This window comes from Eumetopias jubatus, unplaced genomic scaffold (assembly GCF_037043125.1).
Source record: "Eumetopias jubatus isolate StellerSeaLion01/CBP00866 unplaced genomic scaffold, mEumJub1_p1.0 scaffold_12, whole genome shotgun sequence".
In the NCBI taxonomy this organism is placed as follows: Eukaryota; Metazoa; Chordata; class Mammalia; order Carnivora; family Otariidae; genus Eumetopias; species Eumetopias jubatus.
This window is the reverse complement of record NW_028274818.1, coordinates 110,229,110-110,245,338: the sequence shown is the minus strand read 5'-3', so window position 1 is coordinate 110,245,338 and position 16,229 is coordinate 110,229,110. Positions and strand designations below refer to the sequence as shown.

The window sequence follows — 16,229 nt, the reverse complement described above, 5'->3', positions numbered from 1 at the left end:
TCACGATCTCGGATGAGGCAGTAGTTCTTTAGAAATGACACAGGAGGACAAGAAACGGAAGGAAGCCAGAGGAGGCGGACTTTCCAGGAACTAAAGCATTTGTCTCTCAAAGGCTCAGAGGGCGTGATCAAGAGCCAGGGATGACAAGCCGCAGGACATGAAAAACACGTGCAAATCACAACCTGTTCGGGGTCTAGACCCAGAATATGTAAAGAACTCCCAAAACCCAGCAACAAAAATCCACACCACCCAATTTAAGAAGGCTCAAAGAACCGGGACAGACATCTCTCCTGACAAGACAGACACGTGGCTGAACAGCGCCGTCGGTGCTCAAAGAGGTGCCCGTGGGGGCCACAGCGCGACATCTCCACACACCCGCCAGGACGGTGAGCGCAGGAGACACGGGCGTGGTGAGGGCGCGGCGGGCACTGCTATGAGGAAGTCGGCAGTGCCTCAGTTAACCCTGTAACCCCCCCCGCCACGTCCAGCCTCACAGGCATCTGCGCCCAGCACAGGGCACCGCGGCCGGCAAGCCACGTGGAGGGAATGGGTGTAAGAAGGCAAGGAGCGCCTTACCCAGGGGGGAGCTGGATGTTCTCCGGGTGGTGGTAGGTGCACAGGTTCAGGACCGCGTCGATCAGCTGGATCCTCTCCACCTTCAGCACTTCCACATCTGAAACCCGAGAGCCACACGGAGCTTCCAGAAGCCCGTTCACATGCGCCAGGGGGCCCCGAGGCACAGGGTTCGGGATGTGGAAGGACGGCAGGCAGATGGGGCCTCGCTCTCCAGCAGCTGAGGGGCACGGGGGGACGGACACGGGAGGCCCGAGCAGGGCGGGGGCGCAGACGCTGGCCCAGCAGCGGCCAGAGATGAGTCGCTACCTTGGCGTGAGTGCCGTCCTCAGGACTGCCAGAGCGGCCCTTTAGAGGGGGCAGACATAGCACCTGCCACGGTGCATCACACGGAGAACGTGCGCAAACCCCAAGGCGAGCTCCAGAATCACCGCCAAAGATGCGCACCTCCTGCCCCATCCCCAATTCCAGAGACCAGTTCGGTCCAGCGAGCAGGGGCTGCAGGACGGAGCAGACCCACCAGAGCAGCCCGAGGGCACGCACGCAGGCGCCCGGAGGGCATCTGCAGGGGTAAGTGCAGCGGAGCCCAGCTGGGGGAGGCCATTACGGGGGGTTGCCCGGACAAAGTCTGGAGGGACCCTCACCATCTGCCTGTACGGCCGCAGCTCGTTTCACCAGGTGGTCGGCGAGCTCCATGGCATCTGCGGGGCCCAGAGGGAGCTCCCGGGACAGCCCAATGACCAGGATGCGCATCAGTGTGTCCTCCAGGATGGGCACCTCCGAGCACAGGCGGAGGAAGAAACTGCGGGCAGAGCAGTTAGAGGCTGGGCTCGATGGGGGGCTGCATGTGCCCTCCCCACCCCCGGTGCGGAAGAAGCCCCAGCTCCGAGTCTCGACGGGACAGGGAGGAGGGCAGCCATCCCGCTCCCATGCTCTCTTGCTCCTGAGGCCTCCGTGGATGAGGCCTGGCCATGCCAGGGAAGAATGCGAGAAGGTGCGTGACCCCCAGGGGCAGACACACCGGCCACCGGCCACAACCTCTGAAACCGCAACACAAGGAGGGGCAGAGAGCACGGGAGGGTAGGAGCCCCGCAAGCCGGACTGGGCACCAGGGACCCAAAGGTGAAGACAGCTGGGAGCCACTCGAGAACGCTCGGGAGGCAGGGCCACAAGACTGACCCGGGGAGGAAGGTCGCGTGCGTGTGGCTGCCTGCAGGCACAGAGGGAACAGTGAGTTTGAGGGTCCCGTGGGCACGGGCCGGCTGAAGCCCCGGGAGTGGACAGCAGTGCAGGGACACAGCAGGTACCGCACACGAAGACGGGGGGGAGGGGCGAGGGAGGGCACAGGGATGGCGATCAGGAAGGACAGACAGAGGTGGGGGCGTGCCTGGGGGAGCCCTGGTGTCCGTGGAGCTCACGGGAGCAGACCCTACACCGCCCCCGCGCACGCGGCAGGCGTGCCTGGGGGAGCCGTGGTGCCCGTGGAGCTCACGGGAGCAGACCCTACACCGCCCCCGCGCACGCGGCAGGCACGCTTACTTGCGGTCACTCTCGGGGGGCCAGTTGTCCCACTTGTAGTAGGTCTCCGGCTGCTCGGTGAAGAGCACCTTGTGCAGGCTGTGGGGGGGCAGAGGGGCTGTCGGTGCGGGTGCCCGGGGGGCTCTCCCCATCCCACTAGGTCCCACAGGTGCAGAAGCTGCACACTCCGGCAGGGGCTCCCGGGGAGTCTCCTGGAGCCTCCTGCAACCCCCACAAGGCTGGCACACCGGACCCCAGAGATGATCCCGTGTCCCCTGGCTCGGGGCACATCTCTGGCTGAGAGGCCGGGGCCCAGCGGGTTCCCACACCTGGCAGGGCAGGCTCCCGTGGGCGGAGCACAGGGAAGCGCTGCTGTAGAAGCAGAGCAAACCGGGCTCGTACCAGTGCACGTAGTCCTTGGGGGCGAGCTTGCTGATGGAGGGAACAACAGTGTGCAGCCACCACACGGCATCCCGCTGGATTGCGGCAATCTGGTTCTGGAAGGACCGCAGCACCTCGAGGTCTGAAAAGGACACGCAGGGTTATGGTGGGCCTGCACGGCAGCCTCCCAGGGTCAGGTGCCAAGGTGGGTGCAGGGACAGGGACCTGGGCATCACAGGGCGCTCTAAGCATCCATCTCTGCGCCTCCTATGGGCTACGGGAGGGACACACAGACGGACACCGACGCAACTGGAGGAAGGCTCAGGGAACTGCATAAGCCTCCTGTGGGTTGGGGAGATCCTAAACGAAATCCCCAAATTCCAAATGATTTCATTTCTTAAGTTTTTCGTGACTTCGTTAAGGCACTTGAGAGGCCTCTGTAGCCAGACTCCCGGCAGGCTTCGTGATGAGGCGAAGCAGCGGAAAGACCCACCCACCCTGCCCTCCTGCCCTCGGAGGCGGGACTATGAGCCCGAAACGGCCCCCAGTGGGCAGATGACCGAAGCAGCCAGCAGGCCCTGGGCCCAGAGAACAGGCAACGGCAACTTCCAGAAGCTCCCTGAATGTCCCGGGCAGGTCCCCCAGGGGATGGCCAGCAGCCTTGGGAATGCCCCCCACCCCTGCCCTGGAGCTGGGTGGTTGTTGGGTTTGTCCCGGGTCTTTACTCTTCTTTTCTCCTTTGTCCCAGGCGGTGCCAGCCTCCTTCACCTGGGCGGTGATGCCCAGCATCATGGCCACGGCCAGCACGTCCGTGATGTGCACCACAAACCGCTCCTGCAACCACAGCCCCGCACAGCCAGGTTTGTGTGGGGCAGGGGCCTGCACCCCCGAGGCCCAGCTCAGGCCCCCAGCCCACAAGCAGCCGGCCCTGGAGGACGCCCAGGGAGCACCGTGGCTGGAGGTGGCCCACGGGAGGAGGTCTGGGGACCGGGAGCAGGTCGGCAGCAAGGGGCAGACCGCAGAAGGTTCAGCCGACAAAGCTGGGCAAGACCACCCTCCAGAGCGTGGGGCCATCCGCCGACTCAGCCGCGTGGCCCTCAAGACCCTCCACAGCGTGCCCCCATCCCCCTCCTCGTCTCCTCTGCACCTCAAACCCTAACCCTCCCTGGGGCAGACCTGTGGTCCCGCCGGCTCCAACTCCATCCCACCTCCAGGCCGGCCGGAAGGTCGCCCGCCCGCATGCAGCGATCCCTCCTCAGGCCCCACACAGGATGGACCCCAGGCTGCCCTCTGGGACTGGCCGCCGGCCGCATGGGGTGCCACCCACAGATGGCAGGAGAGGCCGCGGAGCGCGGGAGGTGAGGGGCAGGCCGGCTGTGGCACCTTGAACTCCATGTCCAGGTACTGGGGCTCCTTGCGCTCCTGCATGAGCCCGAGGCAGAAGGCCTGGAAGTTGACCTCGTGCTTGGTCTGCTTGATGATCTCCCGCAGTAGCGCCCGCGAGGCCCGCAGGTAGTCGTCCTTATTGGTCAGCAGGTCCTGGAACACCATAGCCAGGAACTGGGAGGAGAGAGGACACGCAGGGAGGTCACTCCCCACCGCCGCCAGCTCCCCTCCTGTCGCAGGCCTGCCGTCAGGGCCTCCCTCGGCCCTTCCGGGAAGACGCCCCTGCCTGTGCCGGTGGCAGGGATGGGCGACAAGGTGACGGCGGAGTGGCGGCGAGAAGCAGCACGACGTGCACGCGCTGCCGTGTGTGCGTCCGAGCCGTTTAAAGGCCTAGCTTGCTTCCGTAACAACACTGGTGCCGTCCTTGGCTCTCCCTTCAAGAGCACCTGGAATCCGGGACCCAAAGGCCGCACCAGAGACGCCGCCCTGGGTTGGGAAAGACCAGCCCTCAGGACGGCAGGACAGGCCTTGGCTTGGAAACAGGTGCCTTTTTGGGGGCTCAGTGCTGCCTGCTCCTGAACGAGCCTAACTGTAGCCTCTGGGGAAGGCGCCCCTGGCAGGGCTGCACCCACTCTGGACCCGACCTGAAGTCAGAAGCCACCGTGTGCTGCTCGCCGGGCCCTCTGCCCCCTCCCGGGCTTTCTCCACGCAGCTCGGCACCACGCCACCTGCTGCATCCAGATGCCTGGCAGTGCAGGTGACACCACGCCCTCCTCTCCAGCTGGAGCCCCCGCCGTCCGGAGTGGCGCTGCTCTCCTGCGCACACACACACGGCCACCAGGCGCCAGAGCGCCCTACCTTCGGCGCCAGCTCCGAGCTGTGCTGCAGCACCGTGTAGAGGATCTGCATGTTGTTGGGGTTCCGGGCGTTGGAGAGCTCGTTGAAGACCACGAACTTGATGGTGGTGCCCAGGTTGTCCTTGTGTGCGCTCAGCAGCTCCCTGGACACAAGGCGAGCCAAGGGGCACTGGTGCGGACTGCAGCCACCCACCACGCCACCCTCCCGCCCCGCTCGCTCCTGCCCGGGCCGCACCTCACACACAGCATGTAGTGATTGAGGAGAACCTTGGGCTTGAGGCGGATCTTGATCAGGTGGGAGATGACGTCCATGTCCTCAACGCCGTGTGTGTTGCAGTTCATGCACACGGACATCAGCAGGTCCTGGGCTGGCCTGGTCAGCTACAGGGGTCCGGGCAGCACCCCATCAGCCTCGCACGTGGCCCGGCACCCGCAGAGCCCAGGAGGAGGCCCCCGTGGGCACAGTCCCGCCTCCCGGCCCTCACCTTGGGGTTCTGCAGCCACATCTCCAGCCTCTGCACCGCCATCAGCCGCACCTCCTTGTAGCCACAGGTGGAGGTGAGGAGCCGCAAGAGGTTCCGTGAGACGTTGTCGATGGGCTGGCGCCGGTTAAGCTGGTCACGGAGCATGTCGAGGACGTACTCCTCCACGCTCTCCGTGAGGTCGTCGTACCTAGGCCAGAGATGGGGAGGAAGGAAGGAGGGCTGGCTCTTCTCACGGGCCGACCCCGCCGGCCTTCCAGCCACACGCTGGGCCCCGCGGGCAGGGGGCTGCACGGCGTGCCTACCTGGGCATGAGCTGGCCCTCCTGCTCGGGGCTGAGCTTCTCCTCGGCAATCAAGAGCTCTGTCTGGCTGTCCTCCTCCTCCGTGAGGGAAGGGTGAGGGCTGCTCCCTGCAGACCGAGCCACTAGTGGACACACCCCCTAAACTGCCCTGCGAGCACCCACCCCCACCCACAGTGGGCTCCGTGGAGGAAGCCGACCCCAGCCCCTCCCTCACGGACTCTGTCCTCTCCCGAGCCCGGCCACCCAGCGTCTCTTACCAGCACTGAGATCCCCGCCGCTGCGCCCCACCTCCCCCTGCAGAAGCATGGTCTTGGGGGGCATCTTGGTGTTAAACGCCGTCTGGATGTTGTCCACGAAGGTCTTGCAGTGTGGGCTGTCCACCCAGATCCGCTCGCCCAGGGAGTCTTCGATGTACACCTGCACGTGACAGAGGTCCACACTCCTGGCCCCTGCCGGGCAGCTCGCTTCTGTCCACCCTCTGCTGCTCCCAAGACAGGCGCTTCCCGAAACGACCTCCCCAGCGACCAGTGCAGGAGACAGACAGCCCGGGCCATCAGATACGCAGCCTCCGGAGAGAGCACACTCAGGTCGGTCTCCTTTTCCTCCCGGGGTCCAGCGCTCTGCCCCCATCACCCCAAGCAGCGCGGAGGTGCCAGGGAGCCTCCCAGGAGAGGCGGACCCACCTTGACGAAGATTTCCGGCCAGTTCTCATCCTCCTCGTACGCAGCCATGAGTAGGTTACAGGCCAGTACGGACACCAGGCTGTTCCCCTTGGCCTTGAAGTTGATGGAGGCATCCCGCCGCAGCAGGCTACACAGAGCCTGCGAGAGACGGTGCGTCATCAGGGGAAGCGGTGCCCTGCACACGGGGCAGAGCCAGCGAGCTGCCAGGGGAGGTGGCCTGAGGTCGCGGGGGGGGGGCGGGGAACGCAAGGCCAGAGCGAGGGCCTCACCAGACCCGCCAGTCCTCACCTCGATGACACCCTCTGTGGCGAAGATGTTGGGCTTGATCTTGGCCAGATACATGAGGCTCAGGTAGAGCGCGCCATCCGGTTTGGCCCGGGTGGCCTTTAGCTGCTTCACGGCCCCACACAGCACGCCCTCGATCCGGCCGTCATTGCCCTCCAGCTCGGCGGCCTCGATCTCGTCCAGCAGCGCGGAGGGGGGCACTGGCAGGTGCGGGAAGGGCGTGGTCAGAACCCGCCTTCAGGATCCCCCCAAAGCCAGTGGACAACAGGGCAAACCTGCACAAGCCCAGTGAGTGAGGGTCTCAGGGCAGACAGCAGCAACATCTGGGGACGGAGCAGGCAGGGGCCGCCCGCCTCACGGGCTGACCCAGCCAACAACGAGCCACAGCGGGAACAGTGCCCTCCAGCCTCTAGCGCTGGCCCAGCCACCTCCAGACCCCTCCCCGCCTCCCGCACGGCTACCCTGGGGTTAGCTGCTCCTACACTATATTTTTCTACAAATCGGCCAACTTTTTCTAAGTTTCCAAATTAACCGGCCCAATGCCATTCATCGCCTTTTCTCCTCTAACGGCAGCGGCTTCTCTGCGGGTCTCCCCTCCCGGCGCTGCCTGCCTCTGTCCTCCCCTCAGACCCGCCCCGCACGGGGGCTTCTGCTTCAACGGTCTCTGCAAACAACCCTCTTTGGGTTTTGATCTTCTCTCCCGTGTTCACTTCTGCCATCTCTTTAGCTTTTCCTTCTTTCCGCCATCTTGCTTCAGCGGCACACGGAGCTCACCGACCTCCCTGCACCACCAGCTTCCCGGGAGCCTGCCAGGTCCACCACACCTCTTCCTGGCGCGACACTCGGTATCGCTCACACACAGTTTGTAATCCCCACTGTAGCGTCTTCTTGGGGCCAAGAGATTCTCCCGGGGGTTTTTAAAGATGCAAACACACAGAGAGAGAGGTGCTGCCGTTGGTGTGAGTTAACTGTGCAAGGGCAGAGGATTCAGCGATACCAGCTGAACGCTTCCCAGGGGTCCGGGACACAAGGCAAGCAGGTCGCGCAGATGCACTGGACTCAGGGAAGACCTCGATGTTCCATGTGCCAGGGGCTGCGCTCGGCTGTGTTCCGCCTTCTGTTCACCGATGACGCTTGTGAAGTGCTTCATCGCTCAGAACACGCTTTCCATAACCGCGTTTCATCTGATCTCCAGAAGCACCTTGTATGGGAGATGCCAGCCAGTAACCGGGAGAACCGTGGTGCAAGCCGGGGCCTCAGCCCTCGCTGCCAGGGTGGGTGCCGCCTGGGAGGGTTGGGCATGGACAAGAGGTCTGATTCATCTTCCAAAGCCCAGCTAGCGCCAGCCGTGTCTTCTGCTCCTCATGCCCCAAGGCTCACCGCAGCCAACTGCATCTTCCCCGCCTGCCAGCTTGGGTTCTCGCCCCTGGGAGCTGCCCAGACCTTGCCCGTTCCCTGGGCACAGTCCCACTCTCCAGGTTGGATGCCTCACTCAGCAGCTTATTCTCCAACATCCTCAACCACCCGTCAAAACCCTGTCCAGTCTTTAGGGCTGAACTTCACAAATCCCTCATGAGCCTTCTCCGTGCCAAAGCTGTTATGTGACTATCTCTATGCTAAAAACCTGGGGCTGGCTTGATAGTTAACGGATCTGATCTACGGGGTATCGTGGAGCAGCTAGAAATAACCAATGGGAAGGTGACACAGAAAAGCAGGGGCAACCTGAGGTGCATAGAGATTAAAAGCCCTTCTGTAAAGAACACAATCACAAGTAATTTCTAAAAAAATTTTCCTGGACGTCCCTAACGTTGTAGTATTACTTTCCCAACTAAAGAGAAAGAGACCGACGAGCTCTTGGCCATTAGTAGAGATTACTGAAGGGCAAACGTCCCCACCCCAGGCAGAGAGACAGACACACGAGAACACAGAGCCCGCAAGAACAAGGCTCTGGTCTCAGTTTCTGCTGATCCCCAGTGCGTGGAGCAGAGCCTGTCACAAAGGAGGTGCTCAGCAAGGACATCAGATGAGCCACGGGGCAAAGGAAGGACACTGCTCCCAAAGAAGAGCCGCCGTCAGTGCAGCAGGGGCTCCTCCACGACACGGGAACAGCTGAAGAGCCACCATCCGTCCACCTCCCTGCTGACGGGGCGCCAGCACAGCCTGTGCCCGCTTTGCTAAGAGCAGGACGCTGAGCTCACTGCGGGGACGGGCCCTGGCCAGCACTCGTGCCCGCAGCATTCGGGCCTGAGACCTGCCTGTGCCACGTCGCCCTGGGTCCCCTTAATATTTCCCCACCTCCGTCACAGAATTTGGAAGCACACGTGGGGTAAAGGCACCTGCGTGAGAAGTGCTCTGCAGAACAAACTCCCAGATGACTCCTCTGCACCTTCTCCACAGAAGCTGTGCTCAGCTCTGGCGCTAAGCCTGGAAGCAGCCTTCAGCGGCCCCCCAGGAGACGGACAAGGTGTGGGATGTGCTCTCCGGGAAGCTCAGAAACAGACTTTACCTTCAATTGGGACCACAGATGGCTCTTTAATGGATGGAGAAATAGCACGCTTTTCTGCCACTGCAGCCTCAGCCAGGCGCCCCAGGGCACTCAGGGGGGGTGTGGACGAGAGTTTGGGGCGCTTGGTGAGGCCGGTCAGGGCTGAGGCGCCCGCCAAAGCAGCTGCAGCGTCCCGCTTGCGCTCGGAAGGCAGGCCAGAAGGGGCAGGCTTCAACAGGGTGGACGCCGTTTTGGATTCATTGGCCTGACCTTTTGAGCCCAGAGCAATGAAGTCTCCTGGTGGAGGGTGCCCTGCAGAGAAGGGAGGTGGAGAAACGTGCACTTCACACGGTGGCAGCGGTGGGAAGGGTGCTGGAGACAGACGGCAACCTCCTGCGGTCTCACAGGGGACTAAACAAGGGTCAGGGCAGGCAAGGGACAGGTGGCCAGCAAGCCCAGGGCGCAGCCGGGTCCGGTGCGGTGGGTGAGGACAGCCGCCCACAGTCACGCCGCGCTCACTACAGACCAGGCCTCCACGAGACTCCCAGCCAGGCACCGCCCGCCGGCTTCGCACAGGAGGGAAACAAGGCACAGACCCAGCTCGCGGGCGACAAAGCCGGATCTGAAGCCGCGCAGCGCCCCCGCCCTGGGCTTCCAGCAGCCGCCCCTGGCCCCGCGGCTCCCTCAGCGGCTGTCTGCTGCCTCGGATGTGCCGAACGGCAGGGAGCCCGCCTCCTGGAGGCCCCGATGCCCGGGAGCCCCCGCCGCCGCACCAGCCCGCACCTGACGGCTTGGCCGCCGCGCTGGGCCTGCGGACCGTCGCGGGCTTGGCCCGGTTCATCCTGTCCCCCGCCCCGCGCTGCGGCTCGCCGCCGAGGGGTCACCCGAGGAGAAGGCCGGCGCCCGGTCCGCCGTCCCCTCGCCCGCTCATTCATTCATTCGTCCCTGGGCCGTCCGGGTCCGCGGCGTGCGGGCGAACGGGCCGCGGCCCCGCCGGGCGGAGCGACTCAGGGAGGCCGCGCGAGGCCCGCCTCCGATCGGCCGGGGACGGATCGCTGTCGCCGGCAGCCGCGGCCCACGCACCACGGTCCCAGAGCCCCGGCGCCGCGCAGCCGCCACGGCCGTCCCGGAACCGGAAGTCGCCTCCACCGCCCTCGGCACCCAACTTCCGGAATAACCGGAAGCAAAACACCGCAGCCGCGGGGAGGGCGCGCGGGCGGCGGCAGGGGCCCCGCGACGCCTGCGTGCTGCCTGCCGCGCTCTCTGGCGGCGGGAGGCCGGCCGAGCGTCGCTGCGGCCGATCGGCCTCGCACCTGCTGTCTGCGGGTGAGGGTGACGTCATTTAGTGACGCTCCCGAGGACACGCTACCGGGGAGGGGGGCGTGGGGATTCTGATCCAGACGTGCTGCACCTTCGGGGTCCTGCTGTTCCATTCAGTTGTCAAAGGGCAGGTTCTGGGGTCCCCACGGTGGGACGTGAGGAGGGAACTAGGTAGGGCTGGGAGTGGGCACGGCCCTCATCAACACCGGGGGTGGGCGGAGGTGGGGAGGGAGAGGCATCAGTCCCACCCTCAGTTTCCCCACCTGCACCGTGGGGCCCTGTAACCTCTCCCAGTCCCTTTGACGGCAGAGGATGTGTCCCCCCTCCCAGAGTGAGGGCTCCATGGCGACAGAGAACCCCACGCCCTCCTCCTCTAGGGGGTCTCTGGCTGCAGCCCCACCCCACACCAGGAAGGAGGCCCCGAGCAACTGTCGAGCACGTGTCCCGTCCACAGCCCCGCAATCGCAAGCCGGGTGCCTTCCTGTATGGAGCGGATGGCCTGGCGTGAAGGGACAGGCCACGGGCACAAACACTGAGCTCGAGGCTCCTACCAGACCGGGTGCTTCAGCAAGGCAGCGGTCAGCGGTTAAGGGACCTTAGTCCATCGTGGCTGCCGGCCGGAAGGGCTGAGCTTCAGGGGAGAAGGAGGGTGTGGGGCCCAGGTGAAGACTGGCAAAGGGTGCACAGTGTGGATGCATGGCCAGCTGTGTCCACGGGCGGGCAGGGACCAGAGAGGGGAGACGGGGCCCAGCCTCTTGATGGTCTTGTTCACAGGAATGGCTGTGGGTCCCGGTGTATTTCCAGAGGGACTCAGGACGGCTCTGCATTGCAGGCCCTTGTTGGCCCTGCCTGAAGTCCCTCTGTCAGCGGCCACTGGTAGCGGCCTTTGTCACAGGGAGAGGGTGTCCCTCAGAGCCCAGAACTGTGCTCCCTGGTGTGGCCGGTGCAGCCCTTCTGCCCACCTTGGGGAGGAGGGAGGCGGCAGTGGGGCCACCTTGCTGGGGGCAGTGCAGGGTGTAAATCAGAAAGCCTGTGGGAGATGCCCAGCGCCCGGTAGCGCTCCTCTCCCCGCTGTGGTGGTTGTCATTACCCAGACCCTTGGGCTCCAGGAAGCAGGCCAGGAGGTCAGCGGGGGGAAGGAACTGAGGTCTAGGATCTATGCAGCCCCAGGGCTGGAGGCTGGGGCCCTGTGATGGGATTAGTGCCCTTATGAGAAGAAACGGGCGAGTCTTTTCCCACTGCTTGCCCCCACCCCCACCCCACACATGAGGACCTGCTGCAAGGGGCGGTCTGCAGGCCAGCAAGCCGGCTTTCACCAGACACCAAGGCTGCAGGCAGCTGAGTCTCCGACTCCCAGCCTCCAGAACCCAGAGAAAGAAATGGCTGCGCTTTGGGCCCCACCTGGTACTGTGCTGTAGCAGCCGGAGCCAAGACCCCGTCCAAAGCCCTCCTTCTTCTGCTTTTGTGGGCTGGGAGAGGGGGACAAGGGCCCTCGTTCCAGCAGACGGGAGTGGGGCTCCCAGCGCAGAGGCCGCCAGAGGCCTTATGGTGTTCCAGCCACGCCTGCCTGCAGCCCCCCAACTGCCTTCCTTGTCTCCCCCACCCACAGCCCCATCCCTGCAGGAGTGCCAGGACCCACGTGCGTGAGCTCGGAGGACAGGGTGGGCACTGAGTAGGAGCTCAGAGTGGAAGGATGACTGCAGCACCCCATCACCCCCACGAGGACAGATGCTAACAAGTGCTGGTAAGGACATGGTGCTGGTGGGAAGTGGGCTGTTGGTCACGTGTGAACAGAGGTGCCACAGGACCCCGCAGGTACACTCCTGAGCGCAGGCCCCAGAGAACCGAGAGACAGTGCTCAGATACACAACTGCTCAACCGTGTTCGCGGCAGCACTGTTCACGAACACCAAGAGGCGGAGACCAATGTCCATCAACAGATGAATGGAGCCAAAATGTGCTCTGTCCACACCGTGGAGTATTATTCAACCGTGAAAAGGAGGGAAGCACAGATCCACGCCAGGACACGGGTGAACCTCGCAAACATGCTGGGAGAAGCCAGAGACAAAAGAGTGGTTGTCCAGTTCTGTGGATATGAGATGTTTAGAACAAATCCACAGAGGCGGAAAGCAGATGGGTGGTGCTGGGGTGGGGGAGGGGCGGTGGGGGAGGGGCACCGCTCAGCGGGCTCCGGGTTTCTCCTGCAGTGATAAACAGGTCTGGAATTTGGTGGTGGTGCTGGAGGCACGACACGTGAATACACTGCTGAATGGTATACTTTGAAATGGCAAACGTTAGGGTCTGTATCTCAATGAAGTTACTGAGAAAAGAACAGGTGGATGATGCGTAGTGGGGGTTTTTTCCCCGTAGCCAGAAAAAAATGATCTTTTTCCAGCTTCACAGTTATGTAATTGACAACAATCGTAAGCATTTAAGGTACAGAACAGGGCGTTTGACATACATACTCTTTGTAACAGACGATTATTGCAATCCAGTGGATTCACGTTTCCCCGGCCTCACCTGGTTACCGCTTGGATGGTGCCTAGTAGTTTTGACACAAAGCTGTGTGAGACCCCTGACGGCAAGAGGTGGGGTCTCCACTGCGTCCCTCTGGAGCTGGCGCCCGTGAGTGCTCGGCCCCCAGAACACAGCAGCCCGGACACTGTGCCCACTGCCTCCACTCCCCGTCCCTGGGATGGCGGCTCCGGGAACCCGCCGAGTCTGGGACGCTGTGACCCCTGACGCCGTGGGGGGGCAGAGACGCACGGCGGCCCAGGGCGCAGACCCATGAGCAAGGTGGTGACCGTCGTTACTTTAACTCACTAAGGTGGTTTGTTTATTTTTTTTTTAATTTGTTTATATGGGAGGAGGGGCAGAGAGAGAGAGAATCTTAAGCAGGCTCCATGCCCGGCACAGAGGGGCTTGATCCCATGACCTGAGATCTCAACCTGAGTCGAAACCAAGAGTCAGACGCTTAACTGACTGAGCCATCCAGACGCCCCTTAAGTCACTAAGGTTTTAGAATCAGGGAACATGATTTCCAAACACAAACTGTTGGCAAGAGCGGTGCAGAGTGTTACTGGATAGCCTTCATCCTGAAGTCCTCAACGTTAACCGTGTACTGTCTTTGTTTTATCCTGTTTCTCCTTAGTTTTTCCTGAACCATTTAAGAATAAGTAGAAGTTGATTCCCTTAACCCCCAAACACTGAGCGTGTGTTTCCTAAAAATAAGAATTCTCTTACGTGACGACAGCACCGTTATCCGCGTCAAGAAAACAACATCAGAGCAATGCTGTTTGTCAACCTAAGGCCTTAGGGGACCATCGATTGTCTCAGCAATGTCTTTATGGCGGAGACCATCCGAGATCTGCATTGCATTCTGCGGCTCCATCCCCCCCATCGCCCCCCCCCCGGCCTTTCTTCTAGAACACTCTCCGAGCCCTCCTTGGTAATTCAGGACTTTGACGTTTCTGAAGTGTCCAGGCTTCATTATTTTGTGGAATTCCCGGCTGGACTCGCGCACCTGCTCACGATCAGGCTCACATTACGCGCTTCTGGCAGGAATAGCGCACAGACGCTGACTTCTCGCCGCATCTTAGCAGTGACTTTAACTTAACTGTAGTTTATCTACAGTTATCTAAGTTACTGGCAAAGTTAATTTGATTACTTGGTTCGGGGGTGTCTATTGGATTTCTCCTTTCTTTCACCACCCCCCACCCCCCAAAGTTTCAGCCACTCAGTTTCAACTTCCCCCTGGACCCGTGCCTGACTCTGTCCTGAGGATCATTGATTACCACTGGGGAGTGGCGCTTTTCATCCCTCATCCATCCTGGGTTTGTGGGCCGGCATTCCCACGTCATGAGGAGCTGCCCTCCTCCCACCAGCCCACCTTCCCATCAGGATGGACTTGGGGGTTCCTTATTCAGCTGATTATTGTAACCCTTCACTATTGTTATTTATTTGAGGCACAAATGCCGCAGATTTTGGACAGTGGGGACCTGCCTAGCTCACTTGTGGCTGTGGTCTTTCGACATGACGCCATCGTTTGTGAAACTTGTCCTTCCTATTTTCCCCTCTCCTTATTTTTTGAAGCCACTAAGTGTGGAGGTTGTTTGGTAGGGACGGCTGGGCTGGGCAGACGGATTGGAGGAGGGAGGGAGTTGGGGCACCCTCGGTCACCTGAGGGGGAGGTGCGGGAGCACGTGCTGGGTGGCAGCTGGCGGCGAGTGTGCTGGACACAGGAGGGACGGCTGTCAGCTTCCCCACCTGCCACTTCCAGGTTTCCCCTGTCCTCAAGCCTCCCTGTGGCGGGCGGAGCTGGGCTGCTGGCTACAGGCAGCAGGGCTGGGGGGCGGCGGGAAGGGCCAAACCAGGGCCGGACTCCAGCCGAGGTTCCGCCCACTGCCAACCACGTGTGGGGGAAGATGGGACGTCTAGCGAGAGCCATCAGAGGGTGAGCTGTGCCCAACCTCTGACCCAGGATTTGAGCCCAAATGTGCAGAAATGCAGGCACCGGCTTGACTACCACGGAGGCCCCGTGTCCCGCCACACCAACTGTTCAGTGCCGCTGTGGGGCGTCCGCACAACCCGCTTCTCTGAAGCAGCTGTGAAAGGCCCACGCAGACCCTCCCGTGCAGAGAGGACCAGACGGTGCTGAAAGGGAGCTGCTTGTCAGCGACCACCTCTGTCCCAAGGGGGAAGGAGCTCATCCCGGCGCTCATGGGGGCATGTGGCTTCGTTTGTGCAATCGGGTGGATTTCCCAGGGAAAAGAAAGTTTCCGTCAGAAAGCAAAGAGGAGTGCACGGCCGGTGGGCTGTGTCAGACCCCGCCCCGCGGAGACCACGGGGCCACCTCCGCCTGCCCGGGTCCCACAGGCCGCCCTGCCCAGGACAGGACACCAAGACCACCCCACCCCAGAACTGAGTGCAGGGACCTCCACGGGCTCCCCACGGACGCCAACGCAGGTGCCCCCAGGCTCCCTGAGACGAGCTGTGTCCCATTCAGTTGCTGCTGTGGAGACCTGAACAATGGAAGTTCGTTCTCCCCCGACCTGGAGGCCCAAGCCTGAGATCAAGGTGGCAGCAGGCTGCGCTCCCTCCAGGGCTCCAGGGGAGGGTCCTTCCTGGTCCCTCCCAGCTCCCGGTTGCGGGGGTGGGGGGGGTGGGGGGGGTGGGGTGGCTGGCACTGCTCAGCCCGCCGGGGGCCTGCTTTCCCCGCCAGCCCCTGCTGTCTCTTCCGGCCTCTTCCGTGGCTTCCGCCCCTCTGTGTCCCTGTGGCCTCTTCTCCTCCTAGTGGATGGAGGGCCCACCCCTGCCCAGGGGGATCTCAGACCCTTACCTGACTTATATGTGCAAGGACTCTGTTTCCCAGTGAGGCCCGTTCTGTGTTTGGGGCCACTTTTCACCCGACTGCAGCTCCATGCCGTGGACCCTGGGGGTGCCAGGGGCTCTGCTGTCTGACCCCCTACTTGCGCAGTTTCTGTGTCAGGAGCCCCTGGCACACCCACGGCCGCCTTCCCCTTCGCGGCTCTTTGCTCGGTGTGGTCTTCTTCCCTTGCCCCCACACCCATGTCCTCAGCCCCACTGGACCTGGCTGGCACCTTGACTCCCTCTGGTCACTTCCAAACTGCTGCTTGGCTCACTCGCTGGGGGCCTGACTCGAGCCCCCAGCAGCCCTGGCTCTGCGGCCTCCTGTCGCGTCCCGGGGCCGCATGCCATGCACAATAAATATGGGCAGGATTGAGGAACAGCTCCGCACAGAGCAAGGTCCAGTGCAGGGAAGCCATAACCGTTAGGAGCTGGGCCCAGCCCGGAGGGGTGCGTCCATGGGCAAACACAGGCCTCAGAGGCCCACACGCCCAGTCACCATTGCCGGGACCCTGGGTCACCACGAGAACCTCGTCCCCCACTGGCCCTGACCTAGCGGCTTTGTGGCGTGCTCACGCGGCTCCAAGAG

At 62.7% G+C, this 16,229-nt stretch overlaps 1 protein-coding gene across 2 annotated transcripts in view; it reads right to left on the bottom strand.

Moving 5' to 3' along the window:
- INTS1 (integrator complex subunit 1) overlaps nt 1-10,075 on the bottom strand; it is a 29,942-nt gene extending 19,867 nt beyond the window's left edge. For both annotated transcript variants that reach the window (XM_028091869.2, XM_028091870.2), the window contains exons 1-15: nt 9,738-10,075; nt 8,976-9,266; nt 6,473-6,669; nt 6,185-6,322; nt 5,759-5,918; nt 5,503-5,608; nt 5,201-5,387; nt 4,951-5,096; nt 4,717-4,858; nt 3,856-4,032; nt 3,198-3,306; nt 2,494-2,614; nt 2,113-2,190; nt 1,218-1,375; nt 577-673 (exon numbers count right to left, since the gene is read on the bottom strand). In XM_028091869.2, coding sequence (XP_027947670.1) covers nt 577-673; nt 1,218-1,375; nt 2,113-2,190; nt 2,494-2,614; nt 3,198-3,306; nt 3,856-4,032; nt 4,717-4,858; nt 4,951-5,096; nt 5,201-5,387; nt 5,503-5,608; nt 5,759-5,918; nt 6,185-6,322; nt 6,473-6,669; nt 8,976-9,266; nt 9,738-9,795 — 2,165 coding nt within the window. In that variant the 5' untranslated portion in view covers nt 9,796-10,075. The remainder of the gene's footprint in view (nt 1-576; nt 674-1,217; nt 1,376-2,112; nt 2,191-2,493; nt 2,615-3,197; nt 3,307-3,855; nt 4,033-4,716; nt 4,859-4,950; nt 5,097-5,200; nt 5,388-5,502; nt 5,609-5,758; nt 5,919-6,184; nt 6,323-6,472; nt 6,670-8,975; nt 9,267-9,737) is intronic.
- Nucleotides 10,076-16,229: the final 6,154 nt, after the last annotated feature.